Source organism: Mirounga angustirostris, unplaced genomic scaffold (assembly GCF_029215605.1).
Source record: "Mirounga angustirostris isolate CCGP_5_RB_7025 unplaced genomic scaffold, mMirAng1.0.hap1 SCAF_7, whole genome shotgun sequence".
NCBI lineage: Eukaryota > Metazoa > Chordata > Mammalia > Carnivora > Phocidae > Mirounga > Mirounga angustirostris.
In genome coordinates, this window is record NW_026991715.1 from 140,949,644 (window position 1) to 140,968,971 (window position 19,328).

The following is a 19,328-nucleotide window of genomic DNA, read 5'->3' on the forward strand; positions in this document are numbered from 1 at the left end:
AACATCAAATGTTATAAACACAGACACTGAGTCGCTCACTGAGGGGAGCTTAATGAGAGACTGTCATCTTTCCTTGTTACATATTATTGTATTCTTCTCCCCTGCATTGGGACTGGCTGTCTTGTTTGGAGAGTTACTATGGCCCTGGGAATCTCTGGTGGAATTACCAGGAGAGACTTATGTTTTCCAGTAGAGCTTGGTGAGGGCTGTGCTAAGGGTTTGTCTCCCTTGTTTAATTAGAGAAAGTTGTTAGGGTTGCTTCTACCACTGTGTACTGCCCATGTGTGCACACTGAGGGGACAGGGAATGGACACACCTATAAAGGTAACACCTTCTAGGTCACCCATGTGAGTCTTTACACTGTGTGTGGGAGGAGGTGGCTTCTAGAACATTACCCATCACTGTTTCTCTTGTTCTTCCTATTTTATAGCTCCCTTTTGGTAAAGAGTGAGAAGCATTAAAAACAAAGAGACATACCCAGAATTTCACTTTTAACAAGTTGGGATGGTTCAGTTCATTATTGCTGTTCATCTCCTTATGGTGGCTCTTGGGCTCTCAAACTGAGCTTGGGATGGTCGTCTGCAATGTCCACTTATTTTACTCACTTGCTGTGTTTTATTGATTGATTCTTTCCACATTAAGAAGATATGGAAATGTTCACTGTGTTAGTTGTCTTCTCTTATGGGGGTAAAAAGGGGGTGCCCTAATGATGAAGTATTAAATTCTTATAATAGGCTATTAGGGTCTGATCAAGATTCATTTGCCCAAAAAGGGATTGGTTGGAACTAGGGAGGCAGAGCCCAGGCAGGGGCTTCCTGTGAGGATGGAGAGGAGAGGGTGCAGGAGATGGGCTGGAGAACCAGGCCAACCTACAGAACAGAACCAAGTCTGGGTGGGGGCCACACGGAGACATGGGGCTGAAGTCCAGCTATTTGCGCCCTTGAGTTTTTGGAGTAAAGGAGATGGAGAAACAAAAGGATCAGTTGCACCTGTGGTAATGCCATCAGTCTTAGAACTGCAGAGTGGCTGGATTCCTTTTGGGACTGTGGACGGGTTCAGGTACATTGGGGTGGGCTCTTGAATGGAATGTGGACATGAGCCGATGAGTGGTTGACCTTAACTTAATGGGCATTTGTTATTTTTTTTTTAAAAAAGTTTATGTATGTATGCATGTATGTAATCTCTACACCCAACATGGGGTTCAAGCTCATGACCCCGAGATCACGAGTCATATGTTCTTCCAACTGAGTCAGCCAGGCATCCCCTGAATGGGCATTTAAAAAGCAGGAGCTGATATGACGATTGTTCTTTCAACTCTGCTCTCTAGAACATGATTAAAGTGAGATGCCAAGGGCCTCTATAAATGGCATGTAAATAGAATTTGTGAACAGGAGTCAATAAGACCGAATTCTTTCACTTATAGGCTGCATGGTTTTAAACACATTGCTCCAGCCTACTCTATTTATGAATATATTGCCATATATCTTACTTCATTGGGTTGTTGAGGAGCATAAAACGATATGGAGAAATGACAATATCCAGCACATGGTAGGTTCTCATTACACGTCAGTTCATTTCTTAGGTGGTCCCGCAAAGGTTCACTGAATTCATTAGTGGGTGTCCCACTCACTTAAGAACTACTCTTCTTTGAAGCGTCTTCAGCACCTACCTGCCCTATGCTTGTACCCAGTATATGCATTGATTTATTTATGAAGGAGCTTGATATTTGGATCAATAATGTGGACAGCCTCTATGTTTAGAGTTATGGATTCAGAGAGTGTTTGAATGGGAAACACCTCGAGAGATCTTCCCTTCTTCCCTCTTAACCCTGCGATGCTGCATTGCAGTGCATGACTTTCATCAGATCTCTCTTTTCTTCTTCTAGCTCCTTTCTATAGCCAAATCTGGTAGTTAGTATGTAGCTTGCTGGTAACTCAGCTGGAGTGGGCTGCAGAGATTGACTCACCCACCCTGCTGGAGAGCCTGCTTCTACTGAGCAGCACTGACCACCTCGAGTAGGGGCAAGGCAAGATGGATTGGCAGATATCATACACTAGGTGGAGCTAAGGTACCCATTGCACTGCCCCTGGGGTGCTCCTTGTTGATTTGCTCATGGCTTTTTTCATTAAAGCCAGAGGAGAGCAGGCCTGATTTCACTTTGCCTTGACCTCACATGAATTTGGTTCCACTCCAGCCTTGCCTTTGGCTTCTCCCATTCCCTGGGCTCAAGAACACAGACTCCCTGCTGCTCCACACCACTGTCTTTGTGTTTCATCACCAGGCCTTGCTGACCTGGGCACATTCCTTGAATTCCCTGGATTATCACCACCCTTTTCTACTAGAGGCAGCCGGTTTCCCTCCTCCACGGCAGTGTGCTCTTTCTGATGGCTGTGAACCAACTTTTCCCTGCCCATGGGTGCCTTCCAAAATGTCTCATCTCCCTGTAGAAATTCTCTCATCTATTTTTTTTTCTTCATTTTTCTCTTCTCTCTTGCTTCTAATTCACTTTTTTGGTCATCACAACTAAAGAAATACTTCTCTAGAAGAAAAGGTTTCTCAGTTTTATTTAGTCTTCGATTTGAAATTAATAGTCATTACTTACTTCACTTCATGATCACCCTCTTTCTTTCCAAAGTATTTAAAACCATACATTTTATTGACTTTTGAGAAACACATCTCCCTCTCTCCAATATATATGCATGTTTAAACAGATCTGAAATTGGGAGATATTTTCATCTTACAATTCAGAGCATTATGGTTTTTGGCAGCTTTTTCTTTTTCCCTTAATGGTGCATAGTTTAATTTCATAAAGCATCTTCAGACACTGTTTTTACACAGTCTATATAAAAGTCCAGGAAAAATGAAAGCCAACTTTAGTTGAGATTCAGAATTTTGTCATGTTAGGGAAGATGGCTGACTCTCAAGAAGATGACAGAACTATCTTCCAGCAAAATGTGATAATCTGGACTTTGAATAATGTTGGATAAATCATTATGCCTTATGAAGCCCTTTTTCTGTGATATGAGGTACTGTAATATTACATAAAGCCAGCATACATAAAGGACTCTGTCTAGGCAAAGTCTATGGTTGTATATATTTCAGTAAAGGAAAACAGAACCCGCTTTTTGGATCTCTAGCTGAAAAAAGTTACAAAGCAAATACTACAGATTAATTCCCACCTTATAATTATTGGAGGGTTCCAGTGCTTTTGTCCATAGATTTCCTTTCCTTAAAGACAAAAAAATTGTATCTTTGCTGTTGACATCATTTCATTTCATAAGACAAAGTGGGTTATGCTATACCCAGAAGTGAGGGTTAGGGTTTCACACATGGGACACACTAAATATTATCCTTTTTGTTCATAACAAGAGAAGGTTTTTTTTTTAAAGATTTATTTATTTATTTTAGAGAGGAGGGGGCACAGGGCAAGGGAGAGAGAATCTCCAGCAGACTCCCCCCTGAGCACGGAGCCTGAGGCGGGGCTCAGTCTCATGACCCCAAGATCAGACCGGAGCCGAAACCAAGAGTTGGACACTTAACCAACTGCGCCACCCCAGTGCCCCCATAACCAGAGAAGTTTTTTGTTTGTTTTGTAAGTTATCTTTTTATTTGCTTTATGACAAATTTAGCCCATTGAGACATTTAATTTGGCCTTGAACACTCATCATGAAGAAATGGAAAATTTAGTTAGCTTTTCCTTGTCAAATGGATACACAACTAGTAAAACAATTTTTTTTTCTTTTTTAGAGATTTGTAGTTAGTCACGGAGTAGAGTCCACAGAAGGTAGCTCTGATACCTTTGCATCCTTTTCCATCATGTTGTCCACAGAACCCAGGGCCTGTCCTGCCCTCCCGCCAGTCTGGCCACCGTGCTGGGACTTTCTCCACTGCCGAGGCTGAGCGGGCACCTCCGGGGTCCTGCATGCATGCGGGTTGCTTGCAGATCCGTAAAGGGACAAGGAAAAGTGGTGTTCCTGAATGATCCGTGAACAGAAAGCTAAAATGATGGGTTACCTGAGAGTCGTGGAGTGCAGGACTTTCATCATGGCGATGAGCAGTGAGTGTGGACTAACTGGACAGTGGCCAGAGCCCATCATTTGATAGGAAATTTTCTATTTAAAATCGTGGACATGATTTAGAGATACCACACCTCTTCTTTTTTTTTTTTTTTTTTTTTTTAATATATATAGCCATTAGACCCTTAACAATCTTTTAGGCTTTCTCTGGATCTCTAGCTATTGTCCTTACACTCTCCTTGATCTCTGAACATAGGGATTGAGTCATATTTCATAGCTGACCCAGATAGCAGAGTAGAGACCAGTCCTACGAGTAGAACTAGTAAACCATCCCAATGCCAAATGGGCTATGGCAGTAGGTTATTTGGAAACCAGATGAAAATTTAGAATAGTGTTGCCGAATCAGAGAATAAAAGGCAGAAAGTGTAGAAAAAATTAGAAAACAGAAAAAAAGCACTTAGCAAGAAAACAGCAAGGGAAAAAAATGTAGGCAACCTCGAAGTGAATCAGAAATGATGCTATGCAAGCATGGCTAGCAGTCATCCATGGGCCCTAATAATCACAAGCTAAACATGAGTCACCTGGGCAGTATGGGATTTTTTAAAGCAGTCATCACATTGAGGTATAGAAATTGGATACAGTTTGCTAAAGGAAAAGGGCACGTACTGATTTGGAATTTTACCTTTCCATAGCAGCTAAACCATATAGTATGTTTTTATAAAAACAAATGGGATATGGGGTGCCTGGGTGACTTAGTCGGTTAAGCATCTACCTTCGGCTCAGGTCATGATCCCGGGGTCCTGGGATTGAGCCCTGCATCGGGCTCCCTGCTTCTCCCTCTCCCCCTGCCTGCCGTCCCCCTTGCTTGTGCTCTCTTTCTGTCAAATGAATAAATAAAATCTTTAAAAAAAAAAAACAGCAACAAATGGGGTTATTATTATATAAATACAATTTTATATGTTTGTAATATATATATATATATATATATATATATACATACATACATATACACACACGCATATAGTATGGAATTGTCATTTGCAATGTTTACCCATCATGATATGTCTATGTATATTGTAGTTATCATATATAATGTTTGCTTGCCTTGGTTTCCAAAATCCGGAATATCCTTTATCAGATAGAAATTATATCTGATGTCAGCTAAAAGAAGTACCTGTATCAGACTGATATTTTAATTTTAAAAAGATGTAGTTTTTTGGGCGCCTGGGTGGCTCAGTCGGTTAAGCGACTGCCTTCGGCTCAGGTCATGATCCCAGGGTCCTGGGATCAAGTCCCACATCGGGCTCCCTGCTCTGCGGGGAGCCTGCTTCTCCCTCTCCCCCTCCCCCTGCTGGTGTTCCCTCTCTCGCTGTGTCTCTCTCTGTCAAATAAATAAAATCTTTAAAAAAAAAAAAAAAGTTTTTTTGTTTTTGTTTTTTCCTGTGAATTAGGTATAGGAAAGCCCATCCATCTATAGAAAGATGTTTCGGATAGCCAGAGACTTAGGGATTAGTGGTGCTTTCTCCATTTTGGGATCCACGGATGTCCTCACAGGTTCCTAGGCTAATTTGGATAAAGGCAAGGGTTGGTGGCCTTTTTTATTGAATCAAAAATTATTTTAAGGAGAAAAAAAGCCTTTATTGGTCAGCTTTGGGGACCCCCCTCCAAGATAAGGTTCAGAAGGCCCCACACTTGGGGATTAATGCTCTGCAGATGCTGCCTTGCAATTCTGTATTCTTCTTTTTTTTTTTTAAGATTTTTATTTATTTGCGAGAGAGAGAATGAGAGACAGAGAGCATGAGAGGGAGGAGGGTCAGAGGGAGAAGCAGACTCCCTGCCAAGCAGGGAGCCCGATGCGGGACTCGATCCAGGGACTCCAGGATCATGACCTGAGCCGAAGGCAGTCGCTTAACCAACTGAGTCACCCAGGCGCCCCTCTTCTTCTTTTTTTTAAAGATTTTATTTATTTGACAGAGAGAGACACAGCGAGAGAGGGAACATAAGCGGGGGGAGTGGGAGAGGGAGAAGCAGGCTTCCCACTGAGCAGGGAGCCCGGTGCGGGGCTTGATCCCAGGACCCTGGGATCATGACCTGAGCCGAAGGCAGACGCTTAACGACTGAGCCACCCAGGTGCCCTGTGATTCTGAGTTCTTTTGTCTTTGTATGTTTTGTAGGTGAAGTCCGATGGGGACAGTGGAACAGGCGTTGGTGGTGTGTGGAGCTTCAGCTCACGCTGAGGGGCTCTTACCATTCCCTGCTGCCACTCGTCACCCGTCCTGCCCAGCCCCCCCTCCCCACCCAGCTGCTCTGCAGGACTGCCCAGGGTCCTCTGCCCAGGGCAGTGGGCAGGTTGTATCAGTAGGGGGAGGCTTGTGTTCCACGAGGGCCATCTGCCCCTCATGGGGAGGCCTGAGCACAAGGGTGTGGAGGGTCCTCATCAGGCATGTGCCCTGCAGCCTCTGTGGTTGCTGCCCTTGCCCCAGCTGTCAATGCCACCGTGCGTTCAGGGGTGACTGGTCATGGGCATTTCACCCACCCTGGATCCAGGTCCCAAATATGCCCTGGAGTGGAGGTTGAAATATCTTGGGGACCCATTTGCCATACAGGTTGGGGTTATGGACTGGTGGGAAGGGGATATTGACTTCTCCACCCCCAGCATTTTCACCTTGCAGTGGACCCGGAGAATTATGTACTCCCTGAATGAGGGTGATGTATATCCCCAGACCTCCCTCTTCTTCTTTTTTTTTTTTTAAAGATTTTATTTATTTATTTGACAGAGAGATAGCGAGAGCAGGAACACAAGCAGGGGGAGTGGGAGAGGGAGAAGCAGGCTTCCCGCTGAGCAGGGAGCCCGATGCGGGGCTCCATCCCAGGACCCTGGGATCGTGACCTGAGCCAAAGGCAGACACTTAACAATTGAGCCACCCAGGCGCCCCAGACCTCCCTCTTCACAATCTGTACTTTGTCACTCTGCTTCTCATGATTTCTTGGACATCCTGCATTTTGAACACCACCTATCTCTCAATTATTGTCGAACAGCATTCAGGAATCCTCTGATCACCTGTGTATGGCCATCTTAGCCTTAAAATTCCACCATGGGAGATGTGATGACCGCATGTGAATTCTGTGAATGGGCAGACCAGCAAGATCACTCTGGGGCTCGGATCAGGCTGTGCCCCGTGATACTCTTTGGCAGGTTCTAATGGTGTTTAATCCTGCAACTGAGAACTGTTTCATACCTCAAAGTAATTCTCAGCATAGTCAAGCAGACTGACACTTACACTTAGACTTTAGGAATGCATTAGGTTTCAGCAATGTGTTTAAGAAAATCTATTATTATGTCTTTGTGAATAAGATGGAGTAATATGGACAAAAATATAGTGGCAGACTGGTCTATCGTATTCATAAAGTGCTGATTAATAAATCTAGGTCACTCTGGGAGCAGTCGCTAACGGGGAGTGACAGGACACCAGCACTGATTGATAACTTTGATCAATAGTGTGGATGAGGACCAATGACCAGCAGATAGCAAATGGGTGGGTGCTGTGAAGCTGGGCAAGAGAACAAATGGGATTGATGACACCATTCAGGTCTGTAGGTTTGAATGATGGGCTGTGTCAAATAAGAACATATTTTTTTTTCTTTTTTTTTAAAGATTTTATTTATTTTTTAGAGAGCGAGAGAGAAACAGCATGAGAGGGGAGAGGGTCAGAGGGAGAAGCAGGCTCCCAAGGAGCAGGGAGCCCGATGTGGGACTCGATTCCAGGACCCTGGGATCATGACCTGAGCCGAAGGCAGACGCTTAACCATCTGAGCCACCCAGGCGCCCAGAGAACATATTTAATAGGACATACTTAGAGTCAAAAGTTGCATCTAAAAAATAGAATCTGTGGAGGTTTTAACTGTCTATAAATCCAAAATAAGCTGGCATGCAGATGGGCCTGTTTAAAAAAAAAAAAAAGAGGCTGTTCCCAAAGAATTGAAAACTTGTGACCACACAAAATCCTGCACACAATAGCAATTTTATTCACAATTGCTAAAAATAGGAAGCAAACAAGATGTCCTTCAGTAGGTGAATGAAGAAACAGTGGTCCATCATACAACAGAATATTATTCAGTAATGAAAAGAAATGAACTGGGGCGCCTGGGTGGCTCAGTGGGTTAAGTATCTGCCTTTGGCTCAGGTCATGATCCCAGGGTCCTGGGATCGAGCCCCATGTTGGGCTCCCTGCTCAGTGTGGAGTCAGCTTCTCCCTCTCCCTCTGCCCCTCCCCCTGCTCGTGCTCTCTCTCCCTCAAATAAATAAATATAATCTTAAAAAAAAAAAAAGACAAGATTGTACCGAAGAACTCAGGATCCTGCAGAAATAAGCTCCCACCAGCCAAGATGGGACACTCGAGGATCAGTAGGAATTACATTGCTGTTCACTGAAGTACATCAAATATGTTCATAACACTAAAGAAAGGAATGAAGAAAACCAGCTTAGTTACCTTTAGAGGATACTAAGGAATTGCCTCATTATCTTGACAGCTGGTAAATAAAGAGAAAGAATCAAGTATTAATCCTGTCTCTCCATAAAAACAGACACATAGATCAATGGAACAGAATAGAGAGCCCACAAATGGACCCTCAACTCTATGGTCAACTAATCTTCGCCAAAGCAGGAAAGAATGTCCAATGGAAAAAAGACAGTCTCTTCAACAAATGGTGTTGGGAAAATTGGACAGCCACATGCAGAAGAATGAAACTGGACCATCTCCTTACACCACACACAGAAATAGACTCAAAATGGATGAAAGACCTAAATGTGAGACAGGAATCCATCACAATCCTTGAGAACACAGGCAGCAACCTCTTCAACCTCAGCAGCAGCAACTTCTTCCTAGAAACATTACCAAAGGCAAGGGAAGCAAGGGCAAAAAGGAACTATTGGGACTTCATCAAGATAAAAAGCTTTTGCACAGCAAAGGAAACAGTCAACAAAACCAAAAGACAACCAACAGAATGAGAGAAGATATTTGCAAATGATATATCAGATAAAGGGCTAGTATCCAAAATCTATAAAGAACTTATCAAACTCAACACCCAAACAACAAATAATCCAATCAAGAAATGGGCAGAAGACATGAACAGACATTTCTGCAAAGAAGACATCCAAATGGCCAACAGACACATGAAAAAGTGCTCAACATCGGTCAGCATCAGGGAAATCCAAATCAAAACTTCAGTGAGATACCACCTCACACCAGTCAGAATGGCTAAAATTAACAAGTCAGGAAATGACAGATGTTGGCCGGGATGTGGAGAAAGGGGAACCCTCCTACACTGTTGGTGGGAATGCAAGCTGGTGCAGCCACTCTGGAAAACAGTATGGAGGTTCCTCAAAAAGTTGAAAATAGAGCTACCCTACAACCCAGCAATTGTGCTACTGGGTATTTACCCCAAAGATAAAAATGTAGTGATCCAAAGGGGTACGTGCACCCCAGTGTTTATAGCAGCAATGTCCACAATAGCCAAACTATGGAAAGAGCCTAGATGTCCATCAACAGATGAATGGATAAAGAAGATGTGGTACACACACACACACACACACACACAATGGGTTATTATGCAGCCATCAAAAAAATGAAATCTTGCCATTTGTAACGATGTGGATGGAACTAGAGGGTATTATGCTAAGCGAAATAAGTCAATCAGAGAAAGACAAGTATCATATGATCTCACTGATATGAGGAATTTGAGAAACAAGATAGAGGACCATAGGGGAAGGGAGGGAAAAATGAAACAAGATGAAATCAGAGAGGGAGACAAACCATAAGAGACTCTTAATCTCAGGAAACAAACAGGGTTGCTGGAGTGGAGGTGGGTGGGAGGGATGGGGTGGCTGGGTGATGGACACTGGGGAGTGGCGTGAGCCAAGCTACTCATGCTGTTTGACAAAGTCCAAGTATGGGGGACGATCCTGAAAACAGGAGACTCCACAGCTGGCTCCTGCTATTCTCTTTCATTTTGTTTATGGCAATCTTTATAATTGTGGGAATATTTCCGGGGTTTCATGATAAAGTTACTACTCATCTTAGTTATGCCTATCTAAGCAATCATAATGAAACTAATTCCATGAGGCCCCCCAGGCACCTCAGAAGCAGCAAGATTCTAAGAAAGGAACAGCTCAGGCTGTTCCACAGTTCACTATATTTTCTGCGCTATAGAACAAAATAAAATAGCAAGACGGTCACGCTCTGTCTAGCACCTTTCTCTTTGCGTATTGTTTTTTAGTTTTAGCAAAAGTCAATAAGCGGAAATCAATAAAGGTCATGTTAATCATTACAAAGGAAAAATAAAAGACTATGTCTGTAATCAAAAAAATGATCTAAGATTATCTCAATCAATTGTGAAAAAACATAATCACATGTTACGAAAGTATGGAAAAACAGAAAAATCCTAACATATAAATAAAGTCCCTCCAAGGCTGTCAGGAGGAGATGCTTACAACCTGATCCTGTGTCTGTGTCTCCTCATTCGCTGACGCCGTCCTTTCCCTCGAGAGACCCACCCCGGCTGGAGCTGGACTCCAGCCGGGGAGGGTATGTGCTATGGTGAGCACTGTGAACTGTGTAAGACTGATGAATCACAGACCTGTACCCCTGAAATAAATAATACCTTATATGTTAATTAAAAAAAAATAATCCTGTCTCTCTTGTGACATCCATCTCTCAGGGTACCAAACATCGACAGGGGAAGTTTCTCTTTATAGATCTTTAAAGATCTCCCCTCTGTATAGATCTGATCCAGCTCATACCTGAAGCAAGAATGAAGGGCGCTCACTCTTGTGAATCTCCTAAGGAACAGATAGTCAGGTAGTCCTCATCAGCGGCTGCTGATATCACAGAAATAGAGACACCAGACGCCCAGACAGTATGTGCCTCCTGACAGAAATGCACACCACCACCTCTCATGTAGTTGGAATTTTGAACCTAAATCCGGTCAAGTCTCTAGATCTAACTACCAGTTTTTGTAGTCTGCTCAAGGCATGGAGGAAAATAAACTAAAGCGCAGGATTCCATGAAAAAGTCTCAGACTCTGGAAGATTTTACTGGACAAATGAGTCTGTTTCCTCCACAAAGAACTTCAAGCAAGAGGGACAGAGAGAGAGCAGGAGACGTATAAATTAAAAGAAACTCAAAACTCAATCAATTTCAATGTATGACTTCTTCACATCTTGTTTCAGTCTGTGTGTGGACGGCACATGTGTGTACAAAAGGTGATTGGGTAAATGTGCGTGCTGGTGGGATACCTGATGGCATTAAGGAATTAAAACAATTTTTTAAGGGGAGATAGTGTTTTTATTGTTAGGCTAAAAAGTCCTTTTGGGGAAGATATGTGGCAATATTTGTACATTTTAATTGTCAATAAATATTACAATATTACAATAATTATATGATATCTGCAATTTGCTTCAAGTAACCTTGGGCAATGGGGATGTCAGGTAGAATGGGGCCGTGGATGCAAAATTGTTGCAACTTCTTTATTATACTTTGGTCTCTCTTGACCTGCTTGAAATTTACTAAAGTAGAAGTTTTCAAGAAAAAACTGTAACAACCCAAGCTCCTCCGAATATTAGGCAATTCCTAGAAAATGAAGAAATTAAACTTAAGTGTTCCTAAGGTTTTATTTTCAAATCACAATTCTGTACAGCCACATACTTTAAATTGGAACCATGAGTGAATCATCTTAAACAGTGTAAATAATTAAAATACCAAATATGTATAGGTTTTTCTAAGTATGAATGATTAGTATTAGGGATTTGCTTTGCAAACTTTTCTGTACTTAAGTCTTAGGGTCGAGGATGCTAACCTACCAAGGCGGCAATCATGGAATCCCATATAATTTCAGCATTCCCTTCCTAAGTGGTTGTTGGGATTGCCTTTGCACCTGACCAAGGATTTGTGTGTGTGTGTGTGTGTGTGTGTGTTGGTAAATAAAGTTTATTGGAACACAACCATACACATTCTTTTATATAGTATCTATGCTGTTTTCACAGTGACAGAGTTAACAGTTGTGGCAGACCATATGACCCACGAAGCTGAAAATATGTTCTTATCTGGCCCTTTGGGGGAAATGTGCTGACCTGGTTGCAAAATAGTATTATTCCTTTTTCATTCACTTTAATGTGTTTGGCAATAGACATACAATTTTCCTTTCTTCCAGATGGATTACAAATGATCACAGCATCATTTATTAAATAGTCCAGCCTTTATGATCGAGGATTCTCAATGACCAGTGAGACCCTTAGCCAAAATGCCCCCTGGACCCTTGCCCTGGAGCCCTAACTGGAGTTGCTATGGCAGTCAGTGCCCTCTAAGTGAAGTCTTCCAGGAGCCATGGCTGAGGGTTAAAGTCCTGTCATTACCTGATTTTTCTATTCCTGGAAGATCGCAACTTCCATTAAGAAAATAACTAATGACCTTCACTGCTTGGGTTGGTTTTGCATGTCTTTATTTTTTTAAAGACATTTAACTGGTCTCCTGGCTAAGTGGACACTTTTAAACTTGAGAGAACTTTCCTAAGGCTTTGCCTGACTCTGCAAAGCAGGTTATTCTAACAAACCATACTAATTTAATATCTGTAGATTTTCTCTGATGCAGTGAATGGAACTGTGAGTTACAACTCATTTATGAGCCTTGAATCACCTTAGAATTATAGTCAACATTTAAAAATATAATAGAATTAAATGGAAAATATCAGAAGGCATTACAATGGGGGCACCTGCTATCTCAGTCAGTAGAGTATACAACTCTTGATTGCAGGGTTTTGAGTTCAAGCCCCTCGTTGGGTATAAAGATTACTTAAAATATCTTTAAAAAAGGGATAAATTGGGGTGCTTGGGGATGGCTCAGTTTGTTAGCATTCAACTCTTGATTTCAGCTCAGGTCATGATCTCGGGATAGTGAGATCGAGCCCTGTATCGGGCTCCATGCTGAACACAGAGTCTTCTTGAGATTCTCCCTCTCCCTCTGCCCCTGCTCTCTCTCTCTGAAAAAAAAAAAGGATAAATATTATTTTTGAGACTTTGGTTTCATATGTATGTATTTAGATGTACATGAATTTCTTACCGTGGGTCACTATCAAAAATTTTGAAAACTGCCATGTCAGGGTCAGGTGGGGAAAATGGAGCGAGCCTGGCACACACACAACAGCAAGCAGTGATCATAAACTGATAGGAGGAGGTGAGCAAGAAGAAAACAAATACCAAAAAACAGCCTTGGTTAATACAAACATATATGAGCTCAAAGAATAGAGCCAGCAGCAGTCCTGGAGTAGAAGGACAAACTAGTGTTACTAAAAAGCATAGTTGGCATTATGGATTCTCTGGTATGTCTGCTCCTTCCCTCTGTGCTTCTTGTTGACTATTTATTTCCTTTTGGTAGTACAGTGGCTGGCCCAATGTAGACACCTTCCAAAGAAGTATTTATTGAATGTAAATACTAGTAACTAGACCACCTGTTTCAGAGGATCTGGGGGGAGGAACCTAAGGTCTGGGAATTTGTATTTTAACAAGCTTTCCAGGCAGCAGCCTGTGGCTGTGGCAGACCAGTATTTAAGAAACACGGACTTATTCTACCTGCACATTCTCCTGACCCAGGTCACACACACAGCTAACATTAGAACCAGAGCTGGAACCTGGGTTGCCCTCCTTCTGCTGGAGGACTTTACTCATAACTTCACCAGCATCTCACATTGACCACTTCTCACCAAACACATTGCACAACCTTCTAATAAATCCTGAACTCCATGCTTTTTCACTGTCCCACCTCATCCTCTCAGTTGCACTCAGGCGTTTTCCTAAATCGCCCATCATTCCATTTTCCTACCCTATACCTTTGGCTTTCTCTTTATTGCCGGTAACATTGAGACCAAATGCCCTAGCATATCATTCAGGGCCTGCCACAGTGTGCCCCCAGGCTGCCCCCTCAATATCTTCTCTCTCTGCCAGTCTCCCAAATCTCTCCTATATCCATCTCCTTCTGCCAGGGGACCCCAGAACACTCGGCATGCCCCAAGCACACCCTCCCCTTCCCTGACTCTGATCTTCTGTATACGTTGTATCCTCCAAGTGGAACAGCCTCTGTTTTCCTTTGAATTACATCCATCCTGCCAGGCCAAGTTCAAGGGCCATGTCTATAAAATCTTTCCTCAGTGAGTTAATCATCCCTCCTTTGCTTCTCTTTGTTCTTTGCTCATGGTTTTTTTTTTTTTTGTCTTTTTAAAAAATTTTATTATGTTATGTTAATCACCATACATTACATCATTAGTTTTTGATGTAGTGTTCCATGATTCATTGTTCGTGCATAACACCCAGTGCTCCATTCAGTTCATGCCCTCTTTAATACCCATCACCAGGCTAACCCATCCCCCTACCCCCCTCCCCTCTGGAACCCTCACTTTGTTTCTCAGAGTCCATAGTCTCTCATGGTTCGTCTCCCCCTCCGATTCCCCCCTTCATTTTTCCCTTCCTGCTATCTTCTTCTTCTTCTTCTTTTTTTAACATATAATGTATTATTTGTTTCAGAGGTACCGGTCTGTGATTCATCAGTCTTACACAATTCACAGCGCTCACCATAGCACAAAGCCTCCCCAATGTCTATCACCCAGGCACCCCATCCCTACCAACCCCCACCACTCCAGCAACCCTCAGTTTGTTTCCTGAGATTAAGAATTCCTCATATCAGTGAGGTCATATGATACATGTCCTTCTCTGATTGACTTATTTCGCTCAGCATAATACCCTCCAGTTCCATCCACGTTGTTGCAAATGACAAGATCTCATTCCTTTTGATGGCTGCATAATATTCCATTGTATATATGTACCACATCTTCTTTATCCATTCATCTGTCGATGGACATCTTGGCTCTTTCCACAGTTTGGCTATCGCAGACATTGCTGCTATAAACATCGGGGTGCACATGCCCCTTCGGATCCCTACATTTGTATCTTTGGGGTAAATACCCAGTAGTGCCCCTGCTGGATGGCATGGTTCTTTGCTCATGTTTTATTAGAGTACCTAAGACTCATTGTCTTGGATTTTGTTAGCTTGGCCTATGTTCCTCTCTGATGAGGAAGTAAGTTCCTGGAAGACGGGATTCTTTCTTTGTAGTTTGTGTTTTTCTCTATAAAGCTTACAGTGCCTTGCAACTAGTACTAAATGACATATATGTTCAGTTAGTGTTTCTGTGATTTTGATTACATCAAAATTAATATTAATCGGCAGTTTGGCCAATTAACCTATATAGAACAGGTCACCCTCTATACAAAGCCTCAGAGCTTGCGACTTAATCAGCCATTCCATTTCTTTATCAGCCCAATTTTAAAGTACCGCAGTGTTCGTGTGCTGTTCATGATAAAGAATTCTTTGTTTCCCTCTGGAGAGGAAGGGGCCAGATAGACCAAAGAATAGTGACCTTAAAGAGAAGAGGCTAGCACCTTGGATTCCTTAATTGCTATTTTCGAGAGATTGGAGGGAGGGGGTAATAGTTAAATAAGTAAATGTGGCATAAAAGCAGCACATAGAGAACAGCGAGTAAAGGGCACCTGCAGTAGCTCCTCCACATGTTGGAAAGCCCTGCAGCCCTGCCTTTCTAGAGCTTCACGATTCGGTTGCAGGTCAGTTCCAGTCTCCATCTGTTAGCAGAGTGACATTTGGACCACACCCGACATAGCAAATCCTTGCCCAGATTAGAGGTTACAGCAGAAAGCCCCACACAAAAGCGTACTGGCTCAAGCGCTTTTATTTTGCTGACTTTGATGCCCATGAAATAAATTTGATGTGGTCTCATTGGAGTGATTCTGAAAACTGAAATTTGGATTGTTGTTTCTATGGTGAAACTAAACCTCATTTCTTTTTTCTTCATTTGAGAGAGGGTGTGTGAGAGGGAATGAGAGAGTAGGACTAGGGGGAGGGGCAGAGGAGAAGCAGACTCCCCGCTGAGCAGGGAGCCTAACCACGAAGGGGGTAGGGTGCAGGACTCTATCCGATCCCAGGACTCTGGGATCAGGACCTGAGCCGAAGGCAGACGCTTAACCGACTGAGCCGCCCAGGGGCTGTGAAAGTAAACCTAATTTTTAAAAAAAGGATAAAAATCCTCAAATTGAAATAATGATTTGTCTGTTTTTGCTGTTACAGGTTCCTCGCACTGACTCCATGGAGAGTGTATCACCTGATTTCTGTCATGATACTTGGGCGTGTTATTATGCAAATAATAAAGGATATGGTTTTATCTAGAGCTAGAGGTAAGAAAACTGAGAATTCATTTTTATGGTATGTAATTTTCTAGACCCTGAATGTCTGATCTTTGTGTAAGCATATTAACCAAGTAGTTTTAAAAGGGAACAAAATAACAAATTATGTAGGCATTGACTTTGGTATTATTGTTTATTGAATATTTATGTGTTTGGTAAATATTTAATACTTATTAATTACTTACCTGATGTTGTCCCTAGTCATAGCTACTGATCCTGAGCGAAAGGTTTGTGTGCTGGTTTCTCTTTGGCTCTAAGCACTACTTAAATATCATTTTGAAATGTAAGTAAGCTGCAGTGAAGGTAACAGTGAAATATTTATTACATCCCACATGATGAAACTTGGACCACTGGAAGATGGCCTCATTTATATGAAAACTTTCTCTGCCTCAGTGAAGAAAAAAACAATTCAGGGCTTAAAAACAAGTAATAGTTGGGGTGCCTGGCTGGCTCTGTCAGTAAAGGTCTGACTCTTGATCTTGGGGTCATGAGTTCAAGCCCCATGTTGGGGATAGAGAGTACTTAAAAACAAAACCCCAAAAAACAAGTAATAGTTAAATAAATTTTAACAGATGAGTTCACACTGATGAAAAATGAACTAATTTTAAACATTGTTTAGAAGTGAGAAGTTGAATTACTTTCGAAATTTGCTTAAGGTGTTTTCTGAGTAATTTGTGTTACAAATCTGAGTCAAGCTTTTCTGCACTCGGAGAGGCCTCTTCTACCAGCTAGTTTTTGTGAATGAGCAAAAACTCCGTCCTTGGAATAATTGAGCCCTGGGAACCTAAATGTGGTAAGATGGATTTGATCAAAAAACAGCAAAGAGGAAGAGGTTACAGTGAGACATTTATTTTCATTAAGCGTAACCCCCACACGGAGGGATAATGCTGGTTGGGGTCCATATGGGTCAGTGCATATAAGGAGTTCCCAAAGTTCTTGCTCTAACAGGAATCCCAAGGCCTGCCTTGTGGGAAGCAGCCTTGTTCTCCCTAAAGCCAACTCTGAGACTGGGGATCGAAGCTGTTACCGATTTACCGTCATCATGTTCTACAATGTGCCTTAACTCCGGTTTATCTTTTAAGTCTTTACAGTTTTAGAGCAAATCGTGTGTAAACCATTTTTCGAAAGATGGTTTCACATTGTTGTGTTTCAAGGTTTGAAGGGAATTCCTTCGCTCTAGTGATCTAGGAAGGTGACAGAAAACTTGTGAATTTAAAGAATTTATGTGAAGAATCAATCTCCTGGAAGGGGGCAACTCCAAACTGGAGGTTTGGTTAGGAGACCTCCCACCAATGCGTTTGTGTGCAGTTACTGCATTTCATGAATCGCTAAGATTATGTTCTTGTATGCAGTGTTCCTTCTCTCCTCTCTCTCCCTGCCCCAACATTTTGTGTTTCAGAGAACAGTCACCCAGCTCCCTCACTTCTGTTTTTAAGATTTATTTATTTATTTGAGAGAGAGAGAGAGACAGAGAGAAAATGCAAGCAGGAGGAGGGGCAGAGGGAGAGAGAGAATCCTCAAGCAGACCCCCGCTGAGCGTGGATTCCCAGCACAGGGCTCCATCCAGGACCCTGAGATCATGACCTGAGCTGAAATCAAGAGTCAGATGCTTAACCGACTGAGCCACCCAGGCGCCCCACCGACTCCCTAACTTTTAACCCTATCAGGCACCCGCCCCAGTACTTTCTGTTCACGCCAGATGTAGTTAAGGATGCCCGGAGGTAGAGCAACTTACACCGTGGGGTTTTGCCCAGGGCCGCTCCAGTCCACGCATGGCGATGCCTTGTTTCTGCCCTGATTCCTAATGGATAGAGGAGAGCCCATTTTTCTCCACTAGACTTTGTAACATCTTCACCCTCCAGGACCTTCCTCAGGGGAATCTTAGAAGAAAAGAACTGCTTAAAAAGTCTGTCAGCGGCCATTGTGGATGAGCATCTCAGCAGTGTTGGCATTGCATCAAAGCGGGTCACATCTGGGCACACGTTATAAGGAGCAGACAAGCACCGAAGGCCAGGACGGAGCTGGAAAACTCTGCAACTGCTCATTTCTCACTCTTGGCCGGTCACGCAGAGGTCATTCTCAGCCTTGACTCATTGGCCTGATGTTCTTGCAGAGACGGGACTTTCCTATTCCTAAAGGGTGGGACACCTCTGCTTGCAAAGGTTCAGTCCTTTACCAAACTAAGCCGGGAGAGTTGGAAGAATACGAGCCTGACGGGTCCAGTCCTTGAGCTCATTCACTCCACTCCCCAGCCGTGGAGGGCACCCATCCTGGACTGTGTCCGTGTCCTGGGGCTGCAGTAACAAATCATCATCGGCGTGGTGGCTCAAAACGACAGAAATCTCTTCTCTCGCTGTTCTGGAGGCCAGTTGTGCAAAATCAGTAGAGCACGGGGCCAAAATCAAGGTGCTAGCAGGGCTGTGCCCCCTCCGGAGGCTCTAGGGAAGCATTCTTTTCTTCTCCTGGCCTCGGCCTCGGGTGGTTGGTTGGTGTATTGGCTTTGCAGCCTCAACACTCCACTCTCTGCCTCGGTGCTCGTGGCCCCTTCTCCTCTTCCATCCTCACCAGATCTCCCTCTGCCTCCCTTTCACAGGGATCCTTGTGACTGCATTTGGGGCCCAACCTGGATAACCCAGGACAGTCTCCCCACCTCTTGATCCTTGACTGAATCCCATATGGTGCCTCGCTTTTTCCATATAAAGTAAGATTTTGCACGGTTCGGGGCAGAAAAGCCCGCCGCCACTCGGTCTCCTTATCCCATGAAATGGCAGAAACTGACCCGCAACCACGCAGTTGTGCGAGGGCCACCTAAGAGCGTCGACTAGAAGTGCCTCGGGCGCAGTGACCCTCTGCCCCCTGCAGCTCTGATGCAGAATCTGAACAACACGGGGTTTGTTGGCCCATCAGGCAGTCTGTGTGGGGCGCCTTTCTGTGCGGGGCCTGCCTCAGCACGGGGCTTCCAGGGGCTTCCAGATACCCCACCCCCACAGGCCTCTCTGCCCCCCGGGGGAGCT

At 43.4% G+C, this 19,328-nt stretch overlaps 1 protein-coding gene across 1 annotated transcript in view; it reads left to right on the top strand.

Moving 5' to 3' along the window:
* The window catches only part of RETREG1 (reticulophagy regulator 1), a 128,010-nt gene that overhangs the window by 18,283 nt on the left and 90,399 nt on the right, over nt 1–19,328 (top strand). The window contains exon 2 of the mRNA XM_045863241.3: nt 16,199–16,305. Within this exon, the coding sequence (XP_045719197.2) occupies nt 16,199–16,305 (107 nt within the window). The remainder of the gene's footprint in view (nt 1–16,198; nt 16,306–19,328) is intronic.